At 40.1% G+C, this 25,844-nt stretch overlaps 1 protein-coding gene across 4 annotated transcripts; it reads right to left on the bottom strand.

Moving 5' to 3' along the window:
• Positions 1–6,859: 6,859 nt before the first annotated feature.
• LOC108681161 (major facilitator superfamily domain-containing protein 1) lies at positions 6,860–23,874 on the bottom strand. 4 transcript variants are annotated; one of them, XM_018170159.2, is made up of 12 exons: positions 23,847–23,874; positions 22,500–22,571; positions 18,246–18,401; positions 17,571–17,721; positions 17,107–17,232; positions 16,597–16,802; positions 15,977–16,187; positions 11,288–11,501; positions 10,840–10,937; positions 10,317–10,429; positions 9,366–9,946; positions 8,394–8,455 (listed from the first exon to the last, which is right to left on the bottom strand). In XM_018170159.2, the coding sequence occupies exons 2-11, from the start codon at positions 22,549–22,551 to the stop codon at positions 9,411–9,413; spliced, it is 1,863 nt and encodes a 620-aa protein (XP_018025648.1). In that variant the 5' UTR covers positions 22,552–22,571; positions 23,847–23,874; the 3' UTR covers positions 8,394–8,455; positions 9,366–9,410. The 4 variants fall into 4 exon arrangements, with proteins under 4 accessions (XP_018025649.1, XP_018025651.1, XP_018025648.1 ...); XM_018170160.2 differs by lacking the exons at positions 8,394–8,455; positions 23,847–23,874 and adding an exon at positions 6,860–7,956 and having other exon boundaries at positions 22,500–23,149; XM_018170162.2 differs by lacking the exons at positions 9,366–9,946; positions 23,847–23,874 and adding an exon at positions 6,860–7,956 and having other exon boundaries at positions 8,347–8,455; positions 22,500–23,146.
• Between the last annotated feature and the right edge of the window lie 1,970 nt (positions 23,875–25,844).

Raw genomic sequence — 25,844 nt, 5'->3', positions numbered from 1 at the left:
GTGCGAAACTATGGTGGTTTGAATCATTCATGTTCATCAATGACAGCGATGTTCTTCGTCAGTCAATGTCTACTCTCGATGAAGACATTCAGATTTCAAATGATGTAAGTTACTTTTACATGACGTGTTTAGTTTCTGTGATTTTAGCTACTACTGTCTGTTAAGTATTTATGCATTACCGTTTAGCGATTTGAAAGAATGATATAATATTGGTACGAATATTGTAACTTTTTATTTAGGTCTAGGCGGTAACTACTGTTCAAAGCGCGCGGTCTCGAGCTATCGCTTACAAACGTAGTGTGAACGGTTGTACGCGGTGAGGCACTGCAGAAAATGACTCAAAGCGCATGTCGTTGCCACTAGTGTGAACGGGCCTTTAGAACTAGAAGCCGCAGACTGTGCTTGAACTCCGTAATCCAGACAGGCGCCACACTGCCGAAAGATAATAGCGCCGTGTGTTTTCAGCCAATGCTTAACCCTAATCGCCACGGGTTGTCGTGTCACGCTGCAACCTCGGGTGCAAATGGTTCTGCCCTTAATTCTGTTAACTATTTTTTAGGTGTCTTCTATTTTACATACGCTGCGATTATTTTACCAGCCATTAATATAGATTGTTTCCTATCAAATGCAGTCTTCAAAAGCGCAATTGTGAACTCGAATCTTTTTTAAAAATTATAAGAATGAAAGGACCGAATTTCTGTCCTCAAGCAGAGCCATTCCCGTGTACAACTCCGACCGCTCGAACTTGTGTCCTTGTTACCCATGTGGATGAGACTGTAAGTCATTCACGTGTGCGTGTGCCTGAGAACATGTGCATATTTATCGCTGGTGCATGTGCAGCTTCAGCACTCGTGCACCTTCTGCATCCTCATCGCTAGTTTCTTTGTTCCTAAAGTTTTTTTTATCTCATTGGCTGCGAGTTCGTTGCCCGCCATTGAAAGAATTGCATGAAATGAGACGCATCAACGGAGCGGGAAGCTCGAATATACCATCAACCTCCGTTGCTCGTTGGACACTGCAATATCATGAGTTTTTTCTCTGCGAGAATACCAGATTGCCTAGCTCAAAATACCAGAAATATACCAGAAATTCTATTGTTCGAAAACTGACTAATACCTCCAAATTTAATGAAACTATTCGTCAGAAACGTTGGTTAGAAAAAGAAAAAATATAGATCTCAGTACTCACTGCAGTGACTGACAGAGAGCGCATTTTCTCGTCGACGGAAACGTGGTCACGGACGGATAGACGGTCGGACAGACGGACATGGTGAGCACAATAGTGCATTTTTCCATAAATGAGAAAATGCGCTAAAAAGTATTTCATGTACTGTGCATTTATCAGTGTGGCACTTCTTGAAGTTCTACCCCTTCGCTCAACATGAGCAAAGCCACGGAAACAGGTCATCTTCCATTTTCATACATGCTTGCATATTGCATTAATCTAAAATTTCGGGTTTGATCACTTGTTACGGCTGAGCAGATAGCTTTTGGTCCGAATAAGGGACTGCAGTACCTTAGTTGAAATTTTATTTCGTTACTTGTTTTTCACATAGGTGACTTGTGAAAACATTCACTCCACGAATGCATTGGAGACCTGGTCAAAGTAGACACGTGGTGCAGTAGGCAGCCAGTTCTATAAATGGATGATGATTTTCAAGATCAGTGAAATATTGTATGGCACCCCCGAATTCAAGTGGCACTCTATAATTCAAACCACCAAACAAAAATGGTGGAGCTTGCGTCGCAGAGATCGGTTCGACAACCTCACTCGTCCTAGGCCATATCATCACCGATCAGTAATCAATCAAGGATCATCACTCTCGTGTTCATATTGCACTGAGCACTTTTGTTAAATGCTAACAATTAGATTGGGGTTATTTCATCAAGCGGTAAACTTGCGGTTCTCCGCTCTGAAGGCAATCTACATAATCCACGCCTACGCTGGAGGAAGTTCAAACTTCAGAGGTGGAACTTAATGCAGTAAATTTGCAGTAAGTCAGAAAATACCAGAAAAATACCAGATTTAGGCATATATACCAGATCTAAAATATCCATACCAGACAGCTTCTGAAAATACCAGATTTGTGAAATCTGGTATAGAAATATACCATCTGGCAACGCTGAGTCCGACAGGGGCGTAGCTCGCTGCCGGCATGCGAGTACGCTTACTCGGTAGCAAATGTTTATACGTGGTTTGCTAAATGATCTACCTTATCATTATAGACAGAGCTGGGCAGCGCTACTTTGAAATGTAGCGGCGCTACCGCTACATGCTCTAAATTTAGCGGGCGCTACCGCTACCGCTACACCTACAGATTGTAGCGAGCGCTACCGCTACAGTAAAATGTAGCGCCGCTATATTAGCCGCTACAATGCCCAAAATTATTGGAAATCTCTAAAACTATTGATTTACTCATCATATTTGGGATTTACTCATAAACATTTAATGATAATGAAACATTTTCAAAACATATCAATGCAACTTTATTGCAATAAACCTAACCGAACTAGTACGGGTTAGATACAGTAAATAAAAGTTACAGTTATTTTTGTTTTTACCCTTCCCTACATGGATGTGTACTTTAATCTACCAATGTAAAAAACTATCCACAAAAATAAAAATCAGTCTTTTATTTGTATATATAAGTGGATTATTTTTGAGATTGGTAGATTAAATAGACAACCATGTAGGGAAGGTGAAACATAAAAATAACTGTAAAAATAACTGCAAGCAAACTGAAACATGAAAAAATACCTGTAAGTGGTAACTGGTAACAACTTAACAAGTAACAACTAACATGTTGACACTAGTAACAGGCTGAGGTTGACAGCATTACACCGAAATCTTTCGTACAGTTTTATTCTGTAATTAATATTAGGTATGTATCATGCTGATTTTTAAATAATATTCAATACTATTAAGTAAAATCTAAAGGCTTTATCTATAACTGTAGCGGTAGCGCTGTAGCGGCAAAACCTCGTATCGCTACTTGAATATGTAGCGGGCGCTACCGCTATCGCTACATTGCCTTAAATGAAGCGCCGCTACCGCTACCGCTACTGAGAATGTAGCGGCCGCTACATGTAGCGCGCTACTGCCCACCTCTGATTATAGATCAAAATAGCTAAAATATTATTGATCCAACACCAATAATAGACATCAGTTGAAGAGTATCTCGACAGACAAGGCTGTGAGATTCGTGATTACTTTTTTACGGTGGGTATTAGAAAATAAGGGCATTTTCCAGCTCACCCTACGCGATTAGGGTTAAGCATGCTCGCTCAGAAGCAGGCAGTTCCCCATCCGGCTGTACCCACTCCGGCCTAACCTCTTCTGGCCTAACCTATTCACGCTGTCCCGGCTGACAACCTTCTTGCAGCCATGCAATGACTGGCTCTACCAGAACACTTGGACCAAGTTTCTAACTTCTTGCAGCCAGTGAGGTTAGGCTAGGTCCACTCAGGTTTGTTTTAGGTGGAGAAAGGTTGAAGCTCGCATAGGTTAGGCCTGAAGAGGTTAGGCCAAAGGAGATTTGGTCAGATGGGTGCGCAGCCGTAGACCAGCGAAATAACGCTCAAATCAGCCCTGGAGCCAATATCAAACATCTAAAAGCTATAGATATTGTCATCCTGGCACATAAGCAGCTGTAGTCGAATGACATTTTTTCACCCAAAACAAACCTAAGTGGACCTAAAATCATTGGCTGCAGGAAGTTAGAAACGCGGTCCAAATGTGCTGGCAGAGCCAGTCATTGGCTGCAAGAAGATTGTGAGCCGGGACAGCGTGAATAGATTTGGCCTGAAGAGGTTAGGCCGGAGTAGGTACAGCCGGATGAGGAACCGCCTGTTCATGAGCGAGCATGCTTAAGCATTGGCTGAAGACCTACGGCGCTATTATCTTTCAGCAATGTTTCGCTTGTCTGGATTACAGAGTTCCAGCGTAGTCTGCGGCTTCTAGTTCTGAGGCTGAGTTAAGTTAATGCATGGTGAAGCTTGGCGTTGGCTCCAGGGCTTATTTAAGAGTAAAATTTGTGGCCTACGGCTGCGCCCCCCTAAAAGTCACCAATAGTTTCATGAACTTGACCACAGACGCTCCATAATTAAATAGTATAGTATAGTATGGTATCTTCGGCATTTAAAGAATAGGCCTGGATAGGCCTGTCGCCGATTCTTGTACTTTTCTTGACTAGTCTGGCCTTTTGATCAGGTTTTTCAACGGACGGTAGATTTAAAATAGCTTCTAGATATCAGTTGTTCCGTAGGGTACGAGGCATTTTAAGACTAAACATATGCTCATGCATGGCCTTGTCTAGTCTGTTCTTGAACGCGTTCATACACGGAGCGTCAACAATATCTTCAGGGAAGCTGTTCCACATGTCAGTGACTCGAAGCGAGAAGAAATGTTGTCGCGTGGATAAGTTGCATCGCAGTTTTTTTAGTTTATAGCTGTGGCCCCTGGTGTTGGTTCTTGTTTCAAATTCTAGTAATCCTTCTGGGACTTTGTACAAACCATGAGTATACTTGCATACTTCAATGAGGTCACCACGCAGGCGACGATAACGGAGAGTGGGAAGCTTCATAATCTTCAATCTTTCTTCATAAGACTTGCCCTTTAATCATGGGATTATCCTTGTTGCACGTCTTTGAACACTCAACTAAATTTTTGTCCTTTTCAAGTCTCGGTGACCACACAACGTTTCCAAACTCTAGGTTTGGGCGCACGACAGAGGTGAACAACAGCTTCATCATTTCTATATCTAGGTACTCGTAGGAGCGTCTGATCAGCCCAAGCAGTTTATTGGATGTATTAACTTGCGTTTCAATATGCCTATAAAATTTTAGCTCCTGTCGACACAAACTCCAAGATCTTTTTCCACGCAAGACTTCTCAATCATAACCCTCTCGTTGCAACCGTGTCTTCTCATGCTGTAAGCTTGATGTTCATTGTTCTTGCCGAGGTGAAGTACTTTACACTTGTCAGCATTGAAACGCAGCTGCCATGCATCAGCCCAGTCAACTAAACTATCAATATCATTTTGCAGTTGCATTTTATTTGACGCCTCCTTAACTGCTATTATAAACTTTTGTGTCATCGGCATACATGGAGCACACGCTTGACACTACTTCTGGTAGATCGTTTATAAAAGCGACGAACAAAACAGGTCCAAGAACGCTTCCTTGCGGTACGCCACTTCGCACAGTTACCCAGTCTGATACGGTTCCGTTAATGCTGACACGTTGTCTTCTGCCTACTAGGAAATTCCTGATCCATTGGAGTACATTTCCCTCTATTCCCAAAGAATTCACTTTACGTAACAGTCGCTCATGCGGAACACTATCAAATGCCTTGGCAAATCGAGGTACAGTGCATCCACTGGCACCCTTTCGTCCAGCAGGCGAGTCCAATTATTCAAGGTAGACAGGAGATTAGTGGTACATGATCTGCCAGGGGAAGCCTACCGAAGACCACCACTGCCCTGGATGTAATGGACTATCATGACTCCTGCCCTCCGGGACGTAGCCTTCGACACTTCTGGAAAATCATATAGGCAGCCGAAAGCCACCAGACAGAACGAATCAATTGAATTAGACCAATCAGCCCTCAGGAGAAACAGCCGGCGATCGAATGGCCTAGCGTCGTCCGCCGTACCGCGAAAAAAATGTACACCACTCGGACTGAGTCGGAACGTAGCGCGCCGGAGCCTTGCAGCGAATGTGATATCCGCCACCAAGCCGTCCGTATCTAGGCAGTGCGTCGAACCAGCCCTCGGTCGAACGCCCGCGGGTCGAACGCTCCAGCCGAGTGCTAACTTACGCACTTCGATCTCCTGTTCGATTTTTTTTCGGTGCATCTTGTTTGGAAGAACCGCATTCCTTCTTAACAATCTTGTTTACTTTCTTCCCAGCGATCGAAATATCTTTTTTCTTAATTGTTTGATGATTTCCGGGTTCCTTTACTGAGATTTAGCTATGGTCTCTCACAGCAATAAATCACCGGAAACAAGCCTGTTTAACACAACCGCCCGACGGTAGTAAAGTTCCGGAAGTACAGCACAGCCGCCCGACGGTAAAAAAGTTCCGGAAGTACAGCACAACCGCCCGACGGTAATAAAGTTCCGGAAGAACAGCACAACCGCCCGACGGTAATAAAGTTCCGGAAGTACAGCACAACCGCCTGACGGTAATGATGTTCCGGAAGTACAACACAACCGCCCGACGGTAATAAAGTTCCGGAAGCAATTCAAAGCAGGAAACAACACTCAAACAAGTCGGTCAGGCTCATGGAGCGACTACACAGCACGTCTGATCTCCACCGCGTCTCAATCTGAACTCTCGCAAATCAATAATATTGCAAGAAGACTCGCACTGATCGCAAAAATAACTTCCAGAATATGGACTAGGTGTATTTGCGTGATGTTCTTTCATTATTGTAATCACTTGCACTTGAATAATTTGCATGGTGCTCATCGTAATAAGTCACAAATCGATTACGAAGATAATTATTGAAACAGAAGACGCCTGTGTCTGAACTTTACTTCTTTAGGCACGTCGTTCACAAACCTTCACGTAGGCATGATTGAAGTAATATTCAATCTAAAGGTATATCTAAGATTTTTTTACTGGGAGATTACTTTTACTGGGTGATTATTGTTCGATCGCCACTGTTATCAACTTAACTATTTGTTCAACTATTATTAATAGTTTCAAGTAAGAAAATAGACTGCGTTCAATTGGCAAGTAGGGCTTCAGCGAAGACCAGTGCACGCTGGCCATCTGGTCAGTAAAGTCTTACTTTCAATCGCTACACGACCGAATTGTCGATTGAAATGCTAATGAAGAAGAAGAGAACAATCATGAACAGAATAGGTGAAAATTTTATTAAACATTTCATTTAAAAAAGTCTTCACAGGATTCAAAAATAAAGCTACTATAAATAAATATGTTCCTAAGATGAACACAACTGATGAACTTTATAACTCCTTGATGAGAATCGGAATGGCGAATACAACATTGACCATCAACCCATTTAGAACGCTATTCTTTGGTTATTACATCATGTAACTGAGATAGATATACAATATCATATCCGACTTCAAATATGCAACAAATTTCCTCCTTAGATCAGAAGTGGAAAGATAAAAGGTCTAAACAAATTTATTTTCACGCCAACTTCTTATTCCTGATTAGAAATTATTCCTGATTATTCCTTGGCACAACCGTGAGTAAAACTGTGCATGCAGTTTTCTACTCTGAGAAATTTTACTCTAAATTCTGAAATATGACGTCAATCAGTGAGCGATCCTGAGACGATGAGCTAAGGGAATGAAGCTAAGTATTCAGTCTAAGGATGACATCATCATCACAGCCGTTGAAGTTGATATAGTATTTGTACTGAGCCATGCCACGCATTCTACAATATAGAAGATATGCCCGATAGCGCAAAATATTACTGGTTTAAAATACACAAGGTAAGGCTTAAGATCAGCGATCTTTAGTCCAAAAATCACGTCCTTCGTCTCGAAGATAGGAGCATGCTTGAAGGAGTCCAATAATGCCAAGTGCACTGGATCGATTTTAAAGAGAATAGCCCATCAGGAAATAGACTCAAAACTAGATTAAAATAATCAAGGTGAAAGAAGTTATCTCGTCTACATTTGACATAAGCAACTTGGATTTCAGGTTGTCTGTACATGAGAACCAATTGACAATATAATCACACGCGATGGAATGTGTGTGTTGATATACCGAAAAACGCACGCTTGTATAATATATGTACAGGAACATATTATCGACATAAATAACTTGAACAAGACAAAATATGTATCACTTCAGCAGCGGTAACAGAGTGAATCTTCTGGAAACAATGCCCACAAAAAAGCGATCTGAAAGTTTTCTGATGGTCTGAAGTCGGGCATCAGTAGGGCGTCACTCTTCCTCTTCTTCCAAAAGAGATCTGGAAACACGAAAATATCAAGATAACAAATGCGGAGAAAACAAGGCAAAAATATTCGTTGCGGAAATCGGCAAATTCTCATGCACTAGAATAAAAATTTAGTAATGACTATTTTCGATTATTTTTTTTGGCTTTCAATTATAATGAAATCAAACTAGCCATCTATCTTCGGATGAGTAAAGTAGAGAACTGAAACAATAAAGAACAGATGTGGTTTCGACAAAAAAGATGGGGTCTAAAAAATGTATCAGTATTGTAATCGATAATTATCTTGCATAAACCACACGTTGGAGAATGTTAAATCACTCTCTTGGAGACAGACGAGCAGTTTTTCCTGACAACTGACAATACCTGCCATCTGTCCGGGCTCCTAAAGGCCCCAGACAATACCTGCTCTCAGTTCGTCGGTCTCTGTCCGACCGCTGCGACACGCTCAGGTTGAGTGCCCCGTCGCCTGTAGCATCGCTCAGCCAGATCACGATAGTAGACACGAAAGCAACTGTGTACCCACACACAAGTAATGTCATAACCAGAAATGAGCAACAAATAAATCGAACAACCAACGTGCAGCGTATTACTTAGAAAATCACATGGCATTGTAAGGCTTGAGTAAATGCATGGATAACTTACGTAAATTTACACACAAGCCTCACATCGTACAAAGACTAGGTAGAATTAACAATTCATTGAATACAGACAGTTGACAACGCCCCCTGCAAGAAAATGGGATAAAAACGAAGAATTACGAGACTGACACGAGACATAAAATTCTACATACAAAATACATACTAAAGCGGAACAGATTTGATGAATATTCAATTCTATTCCTTCCAAAATGATACTCAAAATCACATGTATTACTATTTTCATACGTATGAACAATTTAGCTGATCGGACCCATGGACACAATAAAATGAATTAACCTAGAAGTAGGATGATCACAAAACAGTATAGGTACTACTGATAAGACATCAGTACAAATAATTAATTATTCCACAAAAAATTTAGGAATTATTCCACGATGCAACGTCCGGTGCTGAAACTCAAGGAAAGCTCTATCTACCGCCATAATGTAATCAATATAAATCAACAGCAATTGAAAAATATGTTGCAGTGTACGAATTATAGAATAAGTAGAAATTGTATATTCTACAGGAGACAATAGGAACACATGACTACAGCAATACCAATTTCGGTTGAAGTTTTCCACATAGAACGTCTCTAGTTTAAATAACAGAGGCCAAAAGTTGTTGTGAACGGTCTCTTATAGCCGCTGTTCAATTTTAATCCGCACAATCAGAGAATACATTGAAGCGTTGTAAATTGAAGCCAGCCGATCTACAGAGGAAATTTCTTAAAATACTTAAAGTATAGCCAAAACGGGAAAAAATAACCACACAATGACTTACCTTCATTGGAATATGTTGTTCATCCATCGCAAGTAATTCCCTTCGTTAGAAACAAGTTATTTTTTCTGAATCGTCTAAGTCGTCGTTTGGTGGGTGTCTAGACGCTATTTCATCGTCTGTCGAAGAAACCGATTTCTCGTCGTTGACTTCACTGATGGAGGACGAACCAGATGACGAGCTTCTGGCGGAAACTTCAGAATCTGACGACGAAGAAGATACATCGTCTTCATGGTCGTCGGACGATGCTTTTACAGTCACAATTGCGACCGAATTCTTCTCTTCAAATTTAGGCTCGTCCTCAGAAGTTTCATAACCTTCGTTAACGGCAATGCCGACTTTGCTGTCCTGGTCGACTGGCTTCTTTTTTTCAATTTCCTCCATGACGACCTTTTCACCCTCATCAGTTTTTGACAGCTTGCCATCCTTGTCCTCGTTCTCACTGATCTTCTTGAGTGCGGCTTCTTTCATAAGTTTTTCCACCCGAGGAGACACAATGCCTCGCTCCTTGTTAGGCTTCATGAGGTAGCCGCCGTCTTGTATCATGTCTACCACGTAGATCACGCCCGTGCTGCCCACAGCCACTGAGAGCCAAGCACGTCAATGTTTCTACACAGCATCAATGGGATTTTGCGATTCCAAATGGGAACCGCATACAGTAACTTGAAAAAATCCAATCAAAACTTTTACTAATAAATTTATTTTTAATTTCGAATGAATACCGTAATTAAAAAAACTCTGCTTTCAGAATTTACCGTTTAGATAAACAGGAAAAACCCGCTGAAAAAATAGTAAGAGCCTGCAAAGTGTACCTCGGAGAGGAAAGTCAAAGGGGCTTTTAGTTGGTATTAGAAACATGAGTGGAGAATGAGAGTAAATTAGGTGTCCTCAAGATCCCTTGGGACATTTCTGCGTGCCAAGTGAAGAGCAATAACAGTGATGAGCGATACTCACGGCTGAGACATATCAGGTTGAGCACTTCCAGCATCAGGTAGCCGTAGTTGTCAACTACAAATCCTGATAGCATGCTGATCAGCGCCAGCCCCAGGTTTTGGATACTCTGCATTCTGCAGAAACAAGAACATGTAAAAGGAGGAAAATACATGAAATAGAAACAGCGGAAAGATCTTGAAAAATACGAGAACGAGTGAAAAAATTACACAAAAAAAGCTCAGTCAGTCAGTCAGTCAGAGGTCAATAATTTAAATAAAATCCTGATGATGGAATTGAATGCAAATTAATTGCAAGCGCCCATAGTAAAAATCAAAACAATTACAGGATTGTTGAGCGGATAACCCCCAACATTTTTTATAGCGAAACTTCCTGCATCAATAAATTAGTAACTAAATCAATATTAAAGCTTCTCAGAGAAGTGTTGCCAATAAAGCTGCGTTTTGCTTTTTGGAATTTCTTAGTGCCTAATGAAAACGTCTCAGAAATCATGACGTTGCCGCTCATTTCGGCCACTAATTCTCACATGCCGTAAGCAGTGCCCAGCTGCGACTCGGGCAGGATGAGAGCCACCATTGGCCAAAGAGAGCTCGCCAACAACGAGTAAGACAGGCCCATAATGCACTGAAATATAGTTTTAAGTAATTATCTGTGCATCATCTAAGTGTAATATTCACGACTTATGCTCTTCAAGACTGATAAATTCCTGCAATCAATTAATGTAAAGGTGAAAACAGATTTAAAGGTGAAAATTTAATTCCAACGCTGACTTGGATAAACTGACAATAAAGGCACAGGGATGTAATGATGTTATTCAGTAAAGATTCCTTCAGTAATGGTTTTTCGTGACATAGCAAACGATCTGTTAAGTAAAGTATTAAAGGAGATGCGATGTTAGCAGCGGCAGTAAATGAACTTTAGCTACATCAGTTCTCTCCGTTTATAATTTCAGAGTCATGATGATACCAACGGACCATAGGGATGTAGGGGTTGATGAATGTGAAGGCCATGATCGCATGTGCGCCCATGGTGACAAGGCAGGCAAGGCCAACCCACATGATGTTACGTCCCGTCTTGTCCACGACAAAGCCAAACATTGGTGACGCAAACGCTGAGATGATGTACACGATGCTGGACACAGTGTTCGCTTTAGCACTGCTTAGCCCGTACTTGTACATGAAGAAAACTCTGCACAACAAAACTGTCCTGAGTGATACAAAACTAAACTACTTATAAATAGATAACCACAGAGCAACACATTTGTTCACGTGAAAAATCTTCCGTTGAAGATACTTGAAACATTGAATTTATATAAAGAGAGCAAAAGAATCATATGCTGGTTTATATTCTGAAACGCGCCGAAAAGACAATCAAGAAGGAAATAGTAAGACATGAGTCATTGACTGCATTTGAGTTTTGCTTGTGGCCGTGAGGCGTAACGGACGTCAGTAAATTGCCTAGAAGTTCAGTCAAAAATAAAAAAAAAAATGTTCAGGATTAGCAGTAAGAGAGAGTGAATAAAAAGTTACCAAAGAAAAGTGCATTGTTCAGTAAACACGGCGGCCAAAGTCTGTGTTAGTAAACCTACCGGAGAATGTCTGGAATGCAACAAACGTAATTTTGACAATTGGCACTAAGATTTTACTCATGCCGACAGTTTTGTCACTTCGAATGTTCATTAATTCCAGAATACCAACTTGCAAGATACTTAAATACTAGAACGTCATTCATATGCAGAAAATGCGTGATAAACGAGGGGTGGGTCAAAGAAGGCACGGAGAGTGTGCAAGCTGTTCTAGCGTGGGAGAAATTGGCCTACCATGAATGGGTCCCTCTGTACTACTTAGGCGCGGTTACCCTCTACTCACGCCTCCCTCACTGCTGCCCGACATGGTACCCCGCCCGCCCCAACCCTTTACCGCAACGGTGCCACTCCCCTCTCGCATTTAAATGCCTTGAATAAGAGGCATTTAACTGTTAAGAAAGAAAGCGTTCGAACGCGAAAGAACGAACGCGTGTTTAAGAAACGCGTTTGCTGTAGATATCTTCAGGGCAAGTACGATTTGGAGAATAAAGGAATGAACTGTAATTATTGTCACCCTAAGATCTGTCACAAATTTTTAACATTTGGAAGCAAAAATCAACGAGGATTCAAAATTGGGAGAGTCTGTCAATACTATCATCCATTCTTTTGTTGCAATACTATTAAAAATGTAGCTTGCAAACTAGATAACAGTCGGTTTCATCACCTTAGGCTCAACCTGCAGGCGAGAGGTAACGCCGAAGAGAGACGGAACTGATATTCGGTCGAATCTATCCTGAACACCGGATAGATTCGACCTGCAAACTCAAGACTTCAGAAAAAAATTACATGGTTACAAAAAATCAGTTCTGGGAAGGGCAAATCTATTATAATCAAAGGAACAACAGGGCGGTTCCAATATTTACCGCACCGGCCAGCACAACCTACCGGAGTGAAGAACAACAAAGAGGACTCGGTTTCAGTCGCAGTAATTTGTTAGGCCTGCAGAGGCAAGTAGATCAGATTCAAAACAAAAGCAGCAGCTGTTGATATTGCACGAAAAAACAGCAGAAATCACAGCAACAAATGCAATAGCTGCAGAGCCAGAGACCCCTGGCAGGGCAGTGTTGCAGCAACTAAGAACGCATGGAAATGAAGAGTCTGGCATCATGATAGCCAACATAGAGGAGCTCTTCCCAAGAAAAAAACGCCACACGATCGGCGTGCTTGAAGAAATTGCTGAGACATAAGGAATAATCGTGCTTGCCTTAACCGAGTCGCACCTAAGAGAAGTTATCCAAGAGGGAGAAATCGAAATGAAAAGATTTGAACATTACCAAGCAGACCGAAAAGAAGGGAGGAAAAAAGGAGGCGTTATAGTCTACCTCAGAAACTCCCTCGCGGCAAAAACAGTTCCCCTGCACTTAGGCTACAATGGATATGCGGAGCATGTTATACTATACATCTCATATCTCCAACTATCATAGCGCATACCAACCGCCTGACTGCCGCCGGAAAAATTCAATGAAACTCTCGAGAGAATAGAAACAGAGGTGGCCAACTTGGGTGAACCTTCCCCAAATATTGTGGTTGCGGGAGATTTCAACCTACCACACATACGATGGCCACACTCGGACTGTTTAGAACGGCGCAGAGATTAGGCCAAAAACCAGGCAATAAAACTACTTCGATTCGCGAAGAAGCCCTTGCTAAGTCAACAAGTGCTGGTGCCAACCAGAGATCACAATATCCTGGATCTATTCTTCACCAGCAATGAAGAACTGGTTGCTGATATTCGTCTTGAGGAGACCGCACTGTCAAACCATCGACTAGTGGGTGTCGAGACAACAATTGAGAGGGTGAACCAGCCTAGACCTACACCTCGAGGTGCTAGCTGGGCTAAATTTTCATCATCGAAGAACAGACTGAGGCCATTGGGAACGAATTCCTCTAAATCGACTGGAGATCTGAGTTCCTGGAGTTAAACGCCGAAGCAATGTACAACAAACTGTGCGAAGTGTTACTGAAGGCATGCGCACGTCATCCATCCGCCAGGAAAACAACCCCCAAACGGCACATAATTCCGAGGCACAGACGGATCCTCATGAGAAAACGAGTGAGCTTGAACAACCAGATAACGGCCGCCTCCAGGAATATGGAGCGGCGGAGGCTGGAACATCTAAAGGAGAAAATTAAGGACACTGAAGTTGCGGAGACGCGAGCTGTGTCTGCAATTCGAGAAAATCCCAAATATTTCTACATATATGCCCAGTCAAAGGTCAAAATCAGAACCTCAGTGGGGCCTCTGAAAAATAACGATGTCCTTATTGGAGACGACCAGGGCATGTGCGAACTGCTAGAAGCGAAGTTTGAAAAAGTATTCAGCAAACCCCGATACTCAAGACAGGAGAACAAAATTGGAGTCATTCAAGAACTACCAGGAGGGCAGGTGCTGATGAACATTGAATTTGAAACACCGGATCTAGAGAGGGGCATCCAAGAATTATCGACTTATTAGGCTCCCGGGCCTGTAGTGTTACTGAAAAAATGTGTCGGTACACTAAAGGTCCCTCTGACTTTGCTCTGGAAAACATTATTAAGAAAAGGAAACATCCCTAGCGGCCTGATATTAGGACTAATAACCCCAATCTACAAAGAGGTGCGAGAGATAAACCCCAAAATTACAGGCCGGTTACATTAACATCAGACGTACCGGTAATCAAAGAATTTGATAAGTTTGATGCAGTACATGGAGGAAGCGGACCTTTTCAACAGAAGGCAACGCGGTTTTAGACGAAATCGCTCCTATTTGTCGCAGTTATTGGAGCATCACCACCAAATCCTGGCCATGCTGGAGGGGCGTGGTGTATTTGGACTTGGCAAATGCGTTTGACAAAGTTTACCATGAAGAGCTCTTCAGGAATTTTCAGATTACTGGGGGTCGGAGGTGAATTGCTGGCATGGATCCACAGCTTCCTAACAGAAAGACTACAAGCGGTCGTTGTTGGAGGCTCGAGATCGAGCGAGGCTAGGGTGATGAGTGGAGTACCTACCACAGGGAACGGTATTCGGCCCAATCCTCTTCCTCATTCATATCGCCGACATAGATGTGGCAGTGAACCACGTCACCGCATCGTTATTAGCGGACTACACCAGGATTCTAACGATCATAACGGACAGCGAGAGATTGCAAGAAGACCTCTCTGCAATATATGACTGGGCCCAAGTGAACAACATGCAGTTCAACGGGACCAAGTTTGAGGTTCTGAGAAACAAGAGGTAGTGGAAGAGCTGGTATGGAGCACCACTTCCTTGCACCTGACAACTCGGAAATCGAAGAGAAGCGACTCGTTCGCAATCTAGGAGTGTAGATGAATACTCAGGTCAAGTTTGGTGATCTCATAGCGGCAATAACCGCACGAGGTAGGCGACAGATGGGGTGGATCTGACGGACGTTCAAAACGAGAGAAGCAGAACCAATGATCACACTCTTTAGAGCCCTTGTAAAACCAATCCTTGAATACTGCAGCCCGTTCTAGACCCCGTTCACACTCAGCGCAGTGCGGCAACTGGGAGGGGTCCAACGAACTTTCACCTCCAGGATCAGAGGGATGGAGGAGTTGAACCACTGGGAGTTGAAGCGACTTAGTCAGTGAGCGAGACCTTCAGGATTGAGACACATCATAACGAGAGAAGGGGTAGTCTGTGCAAGATCCCCACACTACTTAACAGATCGGCGGTCAGATTTCAATTCCAGCGGGAAGGATCACTTTCCGTGGCAGGGTCGAGGCTGTTTAACGTCCTACCCAAGAGAGGGGGAGTTCACCCTGGAGACCTTCAAGAGACGACTAGACGTGTTCCTGAGCACAATCCCTGATTGACCTCCTCTGTAGCGGCGAGAAGCAAGCAGCATCATTGTGCATCAGCTGGCCCAAATGAGGGCGTATGTGCGATAGTCAAGAGGCGGCGATCCGTCGTGGCCCGGGACTGCTACGTCCGAAACAAATACTAGGGATACTAAGGAGTGTTACCAATAATATCCATACAATTCGCATGGACTGATAGAATGGCTTTGATTTTGGTAATACCTATTTTTCAATAATACTACACAATATTTTGTCTCAAATAATTATACACGCACTTGGAGAGTCCAATGAAAGGGAAGATGGCAGAGTAGAAGGTGACACAGATGACGCTGATCAGCCAGAAGCTCAGCGGGAATTTACCGATATCTTTCAGTTGAATTTTCTCTCCAACTTCAGCTGATGCCACACGTAGAACTTTGCTTCGTCTTCTATCTAAGATAGCAAGAACTATGGCGCATGTAAGCGAGAATATGCAAGTAAAGCCACCTGAAAAAAAAGTCACTTCAGCTTCTAAGTAGGGATTTCTCAACAAAACAATTCATGATAAGAAATGTGTGATTATAAATCATTTTACCCTGAACAATCAAAATGGAGAACAAAAAATTTTGGCTATTCACATAGGTACCGGTAATCATAATGAGGTAGGCAACAGAGTTGTTAGAATTTGAAAGCTTCATTATTTAGTAAATCATTAAATACTTGTAAGCATAGATAGTTCTACATATATCTTTATAGAGCCTTCAACAAATATATAAGTTACTCCATTGACTGAAGTTACAACAAAGGTCAAGAATTTTAAAATTTAATAATTTTTACTCAATAAAAAAAAATAATTATTTTCCTGTTCATTGCATTCAAAATGATGTTTATCGTAACACGACCCTTGCAGCCTTACCAATGGCAAGGGTAATTCCCAAAGTAACATGTCCGTCCTGCGTCTGATCAACCCAGTTATAGATGGGCTCCATGACAAGGAAGTTGACGGTAGAGCCTACTCTGGCCATGCTCAGCATCAGGCCAAACACGGTGTTCAACTCCTTGCCTTTGAACCAGCTTACGGTGTAGGCATTCTGTGCTACTGCCAAGCTCTCACCACCGACACTGTACAAATTCTAACCATTCAACTTCCTAAATAGTGAGATGTAATCATTGACTCCAGTCCAGTATTAAAAGCAATTGTACATACAGAGGGATGAATGCTCTAACTAAGGATATCCTTTAAAGAGTTTCTTGTATGAATTCACACTCTCATAAAGGGAGACATTTTTGACTAATAAGACGTTTGGAATTCCTAAATTCACTTGTTAAGTTATTAAGATAATTTTGTATATATTTTACATTAAAGAATAAGCAAAGACTATATTATTTTATAAACAGAATAACCTGATCCCTTATTGGGACAAACCCAAAAATGAATCGTCCAAGTTGCATGCACCAGAATGCATTAATAAGTGCACCAAATGAAAAGACGAAGTGACCAACAGTCACAATTGTTGAGAAGATGAGCGTACCCAGTCTGATCCCGAATATTCTGCAGAGAAAAGAATGAAATAAATAAATGTTTTATAGATTAATAGATTTATTACAACAGATGTAGCAAATAAAAAAAAAAACTAGAAAATAGAGGTCAGGTGGCATTAGTCATGAAGAACACTCAATAATTTTGGGGATCAAAAAGTCACTAGTTTGTTGACTTTTAGTATTTAATGAATGTCGATTTTAACAACCTGAGTTAGAATTACAATAAATCATATGCAAAAAGGATAAAAAAGCTTCTTGTATTTTCCACAAAAAATGCAGTAATATGAAATTTAAACTTGCTTTAGTTAAACACATTCGTAGAATTAATGTCATCATAGTATTGCTTGCCTGTCAATGAGGAAGCCACCAACAAAGCACAGCACAACATTCGGCCATGAGTATAGAGAATACAGGGTGGAGAACTGCAGAGTTGAGACATTCATATCTGTCTTGATCTCGTTTTGTAACGAAGCTGGAGTGTCATAACAGAAGTAGGAGCCTGTACACAAGTTACTTATGAGAACACTTGGAATTGTTCAAGCATTACAGATTCCAATTTGCAAAATGTACCTACATAAATACCTAAATACTTGATTAGGTAGTGGCATAATAATTGCAGCAGTTGCATCAACATAAAATTAATTCAACCAGCATAGTGAAGTTTTTGATGTAATAGAAGGGTTTTGAGAGCAAACTCTTTCAAATAATCTCCTTCCTTGCCTCAAGTTATTGGAAAAGTTCATGGTAGGAAAGGTTTCATTCTTAGAAGCCTAATTGCTTCCTAGTACAAAAGATAATATAAATTAGAAAGGTTTACCTGTTTGAGAATAATTAATCAATAATAATGAAGTCAGGAAACAACAATTATTTTTTTTCTAATTAAGAGGTAACAAGTCAGAGAAACTTTCATTTCTGTAAAAAGCTTATATATAGAACAGCAAGGTATTTCTATCACAATGCTGAAAACAAATTTTGAATTCATCAGTTGAAGAAACATCAGTTGTATAATGTATATCTACAAACCAAAACCAAGGAAGCACATGAAGACGAGGCCCACAAATCTATAGGGGCCTTGTTTGGGATCACAGCAGCGGGATCCCAAGCAGCCTGTCTCAGTCACCCAAGATCCTTCACTGACACTGGGGCTTTCTCTCCCACTGCCATTTGTCGGATTCCCGTCTGCAATGAACATCTCAGCATGATTTACATTTACAAGGATAGAAGTTTAAAAACATAACAAAAATTAGGATTTTTTAAAAATATTTAAATAACTAAAGATATTTTTGAGGTGGGTAACATGTAAAAGTATGTTTTAGTGCATTTTCTTATTTATGGAAAAAATGCACTATTGTGCTTGCCATGTCCGTCTGTCTGTCTGTCCGTCCATCTGTGACCTCAAGTTTATCTCGATGAGAAAATGCGCTCTCTGTCACTCACTGCAGTGAGTACTGAGTTATATTTTTAATTTAGGTGAGGTTACAGCAATGTTTGCCCAATCTTCATTTCTAATGAATAGTCTCAGCAATAAACATTATATTGGTAATTCCTTAACTTTGGCAATAGAAGCTACAACATGACAAAATAACAGAGAGGCTTTTGATTGGCTCTCGAATGATTGTCAAAAGAATGAAAATTTCCAAATGCTCCTTTCTTTTCTAGTTCATGGAAAAGACTTACATACCTGACACTTTAGACCAGTGGTTCCCAAACTTTTTCAGGCTGGCGCCCCCTTTGACTCCCTAGTGAACTTCTAGCGCCCCCCACAGACATATATAAAAACATACGCCCCTTTCTTGAAATTTAGTACGCTGCAATTTTAATAGATAAATGTTAAACACAAATATGTATTTCACAAATAGAACCCCATTTAGTGAACCAATATGTTTTTATGCTGTTTTAACTGTTTCAGCACTAGAAACCTAGGACGTCTCAGGCAAATTCACGGCCGGACTCGTGGCCAATCTCCAAATTCAATTATCAAGTAATATCTCACAAACTAATGAACGCAGCTCAAGGTAACTTGGAACATATATTCATCAGTACCTAACGTTGATTTTTAGCTTGTAAAAAATTTTAAATTTCACCTTTATTCGTGAGTTATATTGCGATAAAGGCCAAAATTCGCAGTGATCAAAGAATTTCTTCCAAACTACTGAACAGATTTGAACAAAATTTTGAATATACATTCCTAAATACCAAGCGTTGACTTTTTTGGCTTTTAAAAATTTTCGATTTTACCTTTGTTTGCGATTTTTTTTTCATTTCACAGTCATTCTTGATTTCACATTTCATTATATTCGGCCCGTATCGCTGGATAATTTGTCGCTTACATTAGCGGCGATCAAGAAATTTCTTCTAAACTACTGAACAGATTTCAACAAAACTTTGTATATAAATACCTAACCTCTCAACGGTGATGTTTAGCTCGTGACAATTTTTCTAGTTTGCTTTCGTTCGCGAGTTATACAGATATAGGAGGAACGACCGGCTTTTCTACCGGCCGGTTTAACCAAGAGCCGTTTACGTATATCCGTATACGTATAGCCGTACAACTCGCAAACGAAGGCAAAACGAAAAAATTGTAGCGAGCTAAACATCACCGTTGCTGAGGTTAGGTATTTAAATACTAAGTTTCGTTCAAATAAATTCAGTAGTTTTGGAAGGAATTTCTTGATTACTGCTAATTTAAGCACATATTGCTGTTTAAATCACAAATGAAGGTGAAATGGAAAAAAACTCGCGATCAAAGGCACAATCGAATAAATTTTCATGAGCTAATTATTAACGTTTGGTAGTAAGGACTGTAAAATGTAAATTCAAAATTTCGTTTGAATCTGCTCAATAGTTTGGAAAAAATTTCTTGATTACCCGGTACTGTGAATTTCGGCCCGTATTGCCATACAACTATGGCAAAAACAAATGAAGGCAAAATAAAAAAAAATTCACGAGCTTAACATTACCGCGTTAGGTCCTAATGAATATACCAAGTTTCATCGAGTTAAGTTCATTGTTTGAGAGATATTACTCGAACATTGAATTGGAAATTGGCCGTGAGATCGGCCGAGAGTCTGGCCGTTAATTTGTCCTAGACGTAAACCCAGGAGAGGTTTAAAAACAGATCTGGGTGAAAAACCCATCGCTGGAAGTCATGTGCTGCACGTGTTGTGTACAAATCGTCAAACAGACGTTCGAACTTCTGACTTCGGACTACCGCCCCCCTATCACCCCCCAAACGCCCTCTTCTTCCTTACCGCCCCCCAAAATCTTTCCATTGCCCCTAGGGGGGCGATATCGCCCACTTTGGGAACCACTGCTTTAGACAGTAGTAGATTGGAAATTTATTTATACTAGTATACAGCATGACTAGTGCAAGACATATAAAATCTAAAAGTTGAACTTTTTACTAAATTACCTTGTTACATCATTACATATTTTGGGTAATCTTGCAGCTTCATTAAGCAATTTTATCAACAATTATCTAGCAGACCTATAATTCACATACGGTAGTGGAAGTTTCTCAGTACAAAAAAATGCAAGTATATAAGTGCTTACTGCAGCTTGCACTAAGAGGATAGCTAGTTCTGCAACTAAAGGATAAAGGAACAAATGTAGAATTCAAAATCAACCGGACTACAAAGTTTATTTGATCTCAAGCAAATTCATAGTGGGTGACAACTTAACTAACAGCATTTTTACTGTCAAGTGTCAATGGTTGCCACTTGGCAGAAACTGCACATATCTTCCTGCTTGTCGGTAAAAATTCCATTATACTAAATAGAATTACTATAATTTGTGGGTTTGATTGCCACATAATAGCTAAGAAAATTTTTGAATCACGATAGAAAATTATGGCTCAGTTTTTTTAACAAATTTGATTGTTTCTTTTGAAGACAGGCAACACATGAAAAATTAGAATTTTACTAGTACTTATTACAGAAATCTTACAGCCAAAACTGAAAAACTTTCAATAGGTATATATTTGGAATCCTGCAGCCTGATTGTGCACTTTTAGTGACAATTAGAAAGGAGGTCATTCATCAAGTGGGAATATTGCAGTTCCAAAAAAGGCAAGAAAGCTCTAGTCATGGCTCAAGAGGTAGATTATATTTTACACCTGAACGTAAGTGAAAAGTCAGTGGCAGTGATGAAGTTATTGGCCATAAATCTTACCAACTTGTACAACAGATAGCATATATATATTTATCACCTCAAACCTAACTGGAAAATTTGGCAGAAAGCACCTAGGATTTACAGAATGAAACAAAAATGCTCATGCTCACAGACAATTTTCTTCATTACTATAACCCTTTTTACATTTTTGCTATAAAATTAAGATATACAGCATATTTTTGTCAGCCACTTTAGAAAGTCACATGGAAAAATTATTTTTATTCACCATGTTTAGAAAATTCTGTCCAATTTTCTGGATTGGTTCATTTGGATTTTGGTTATGAATAAATGAACAAATAGCAATCATCACTGAGCTTTGAATTGACAGAGTACATTTACTACATTAGAACCTAGTTACCTAATCAAAATTGTACAGTAGAACCTAGATACGTACCTAATTGCTAATCTGCAATAAATATTTTAACACTAATAATTTCTAGCTTGCTGGAGCCTGGGTCATGGATGAACATCAAATATACATATCATTTCACAAATTTCATCCAGATTACACCAATCCAGCCTATGTCCTTGAGTGACCTTGACCTTGAGCTATTTTATTTCATTGAAATAAAGTAAAATTTTTAGTTTTACTTTAAAAATTAGTTTCACTCACAAATTAGATCCTGACCTATTCTTATCAATTTTTTTTTTCAAAAATTAAAACCACCCATAACATTACCTGATTACCTATCACCATTTTTTATGTTTATCCAGAATTCATATATAAAGCTACTGGTTATTCCAGTGAGCTTACTGAGGCTGAGCTAGTGAGCTTAGGCTAACTTCGTAAATGTTTGGATACTTTACCTGGCTCTCTTGCCCTAGGGCCTAGGTAGCCCATTTGGTGCATTTTTTTGAAATGTGGGCTTTTGGATGATTGGATCTCCTTCAAAGTTTCAGACAAGTTAAGGAAAGTACATGAATCGACATCATGATCATGCCATGGGATTTATTCAGCTCCCACACTTCTATAATTATAAGTCACATTACTCACATACCTGAAGGCTGAACCTGTCATTGTCAAGTCAGACCACTCACCAGTCGGCAGTCACCACGACCACAGACGTCAGACAGTACGACATTAAATGACTAATGATAAAATCTTACCATCAGCTTCAGCCGGCCAGCCCGGCCTGCTGACTTCTTGACCGTCACTCATCTCGCCGGAAAATATATTGACTGGAATAAATAATGGTTATTTAAAATCTTTAACAAAGAAAAGCATCGGCGGGGCCGGGCGGTGTAGAGCTTAGGAGCTACAAGACCAACGCCACTCGCAACCAAACGCAAACAGCACTCAGCTGTTACCATCAAGTGTCAAATACAGTAGTATACGTTCGTGCGGACAGTGACTCATTCAATTGACAAATTACTTGTATTAATTACTTAATTGACAAATTACTTGATCGTACAGAAAGTTCACACCAACTCTCCATTAAGATCACAGACAAACGGAGAGGATAACATTTTAAAATTTCGACATACAAAATGCAATAGTATTGGCTCGAGTCTATTTTATCATTCAAAATACTGAAGAGACTACGTGTGCATAGCCTATAGTTTCCTCATTTTATATATTTTTTAATTAACACACACAGTTATGGTGATGAGTATGAAACTATCACGAGTAAGAATAAATGGATAAAATAAGAATGACATCACGTATATTCTGAAGATATTGTAGGCAAGTCCGCTAATTAGAGTTCATCAGAAGCAGCGTCGCCGAGGTAATCAGCGTAGTAGGCCTGTCGCTTCAGACTGAGTTCAGTCGACTTTAATGCCGGAACTTGTCCGATATAAGCAAAATGGCGTCAACTTAGGAGACATTCCCTCCGTAGGATGTTCATACAAGCTCCTAGGATCGTAGAATTAAAACGCAGTGCAATGAACCGTTGTCGTTATATTAGATTCTTCACGAACTCGAGCGTTTGTGAAATTTGAGTCGTTCTTGAAGCAGGAGTTATTTGACTAAGGAACGAACAACGTTCAATTTTCAGGGAAATCTGATCAATTTTGCGTTTAAATTTTCTACAAAAACAATATTCGAAAAAACAGTATGGGATAAAATCTCTTCAGAATAAAAACTTTCACACTGATCATGTTAGCCAGTGGCGAAGATGTTTCGTCATTGCTGCAAATTTTTAGCAAATGTGCGCGTTTTTCATCGTTTTTTCTCTTTCTACCAGTCATCGCACAACACTAATCACAAAAATTGTTGATTGTTGTACAAAACCAATTACGGATATGCTACAAAAATTTAAAGTGGATTTGCGATGAAGGAACGCTTTTCGGGTGAGAAACTAATGAACACGATGATATCGCAAACGTTAAATCACGTTTCCCTTACATATGAAAAGTGTTAGAGTAGAAAAAAGGTAGTTAACCTAATTAAAGTATGAGTGATTGCTTTTCGAAACGAATGTGACAAGAAGCATCATAGTAATTCACACTCACTAGTGTTCTACCGTGAGGGTTTCCCAAGACTGGCTGCATGGGCTGGTGATTAATTTACCGAAGAAACTTATCAGGAGAACTGACAAGGTAATCACGCTGTGACAAATGTTATCTAACGTCAACTATCCACCAGATTAGCTTATGAAGAAAAAAATGCTTTATTCGCTTTAATACAATAAAGAAAAATTTCACAGATGCGGTAACATCGCATTACATCGCGTTATTGTATGCGACTCGACAAGATGAAAAAATGAAGCGTGAAATAAGGCGAAGTCATTAACATCGAGAACTAGAATACTAACAGATTTCATTATGTACAAAAATTGGCCTCGTCTACAGTTATCAGATAAGTGGACTAAGACGCAAAATTACGCAGTCGTAATCACACATGATGGAGCATAACACGTCTAGAGATTGGAGTGGTGGTCGCTCAGAGTCGTGGCAAGATTATAATCTTGTGACTATAGATAGACTCTTGAGCTGCAGACTTAAAATATGTAGGGCTATCAGATATAAGTTGTTATAATTATTAGGCAAGAAGAAATGATTTAAAGACTAACATTTTATAACAAAATGCGTATGATTTAATGAGGATCATTATATATATATATATATATATATATATATATATATATATATATAGTAGAGCTCTTTAAAATTTGGTTTCTAAATTTTCGGCTCAACAAGGCTGCGCTCCTGCCGAATAGAAAATTCCGTAATTTAATCAAATTATGCACGGTTGTCGAAGCAGATGACACGCTGAGTCATTGAAGCCTTTCAGCAACCAGTTATGAGATCAGAACGAATGAGAACGAATTTATTTGGCTTCACAAAATGTAATTCATATCTGTATATTTTTCATCGCCTACAGCGCTGGCTCGTGTGAAGGTTTTTCAAGAGTTTGATGGGAAAAGAAAGCCGGTGATCTTCATATACAAAAAACGAAATTTCTTTGGAAAAATTTCCACTTCGGTTCAAATGTCTGGTTTCAGTACCACTGGAGTGATGCTACCGTGCAAATGATTAGCTAGCATGCAAAACAATAGCTATCCAAATACTTTTACAACTCATCCGCAAACCTAGGATAATCGAAGAGATTTATAGGACTTCGAAGATGGAAAAACTATTCAAGCTTTAAATGTTTTCCTATGTGAACGGTGGGGATAATGATGAATCGCACCCTTGTATTAATTTCAAACTTCGACGATACTTCTTTAGCGTATTTGGTTCATATATCCTGTAATTAATAAAGTTTCGAATTGCGGTTTTTACCAGAATTTGACAAACAACTCCTACACCGGAAATTTTGATCCAATACTTTTGTTTTGTTCTACGGAACAAGTCCGCTCCTCCGTTGATTTTGTTTTCTGCAGGACTAATATGGCGAGGAATTCCGTGGGCTGTACGGAGGACAGCGCTGGGAAGCGACGGCTGCTGAGGCGTCCTTTCATTACGTTGATGGCCGGCCACGCCGTGCAAGCGGTGACACAAGTTTCCTGAGCAGACGATTTTACGCAAAAAAATCTCTGGAAATTAATTTCAACAGGTTGAGTTAATGCCCGCTAGAATTTTTTGTAGGAACATAGGAAGTTTTATAACTACTACGGTGATCATTGGTATGCATTTTTTATGGATAATTATTAATGTTGTTGGGGAATAGAAGCTGATATTATTAAAGTAATAGATTAAACTTGTATTTCGGTGAACGAACTTGAAATATTGCTCTTGGGTAATATTTGGTTACTTAGGACTCAATCATTTTACCACCGATATTAAGAAATTGGTTACATGTATATACTTCACATGCGAATTGTGTGCAATGGATTCTGTATCGATGTGCGTCAACCAACATACACTAGAAAAAATATGGAATATCGATTCAAATGTAGAATTTCGAAGAGATTTAACAATAGAATTCCTTCAAAAAGCTGTATGCATGCTTATGAAAATAAGTGAAGCCGGTTCTAACAACGCAAAACGCTTTTACATAACCTGGCC

This window comes from Hyalella azteca, unplaced genomic scaffold, assembly GCF_000764305.2.
Source record: "Hyalella azteca isolate HAZT.00-mixed unplaced genomic scaffold, Hazt_2.0.2 contig5366, whole genome shotgun sequence".
Classification (NCBI taxonomy): Eukaryota; Metazoa; Arthropoda; class Malacostraca; order Amphipoda; family Hyalellidae; genus Hyalella; species Hyalella azteca.
This window is presented reverse-complemented; position numbering and strand designations above follow the sequence as displayed.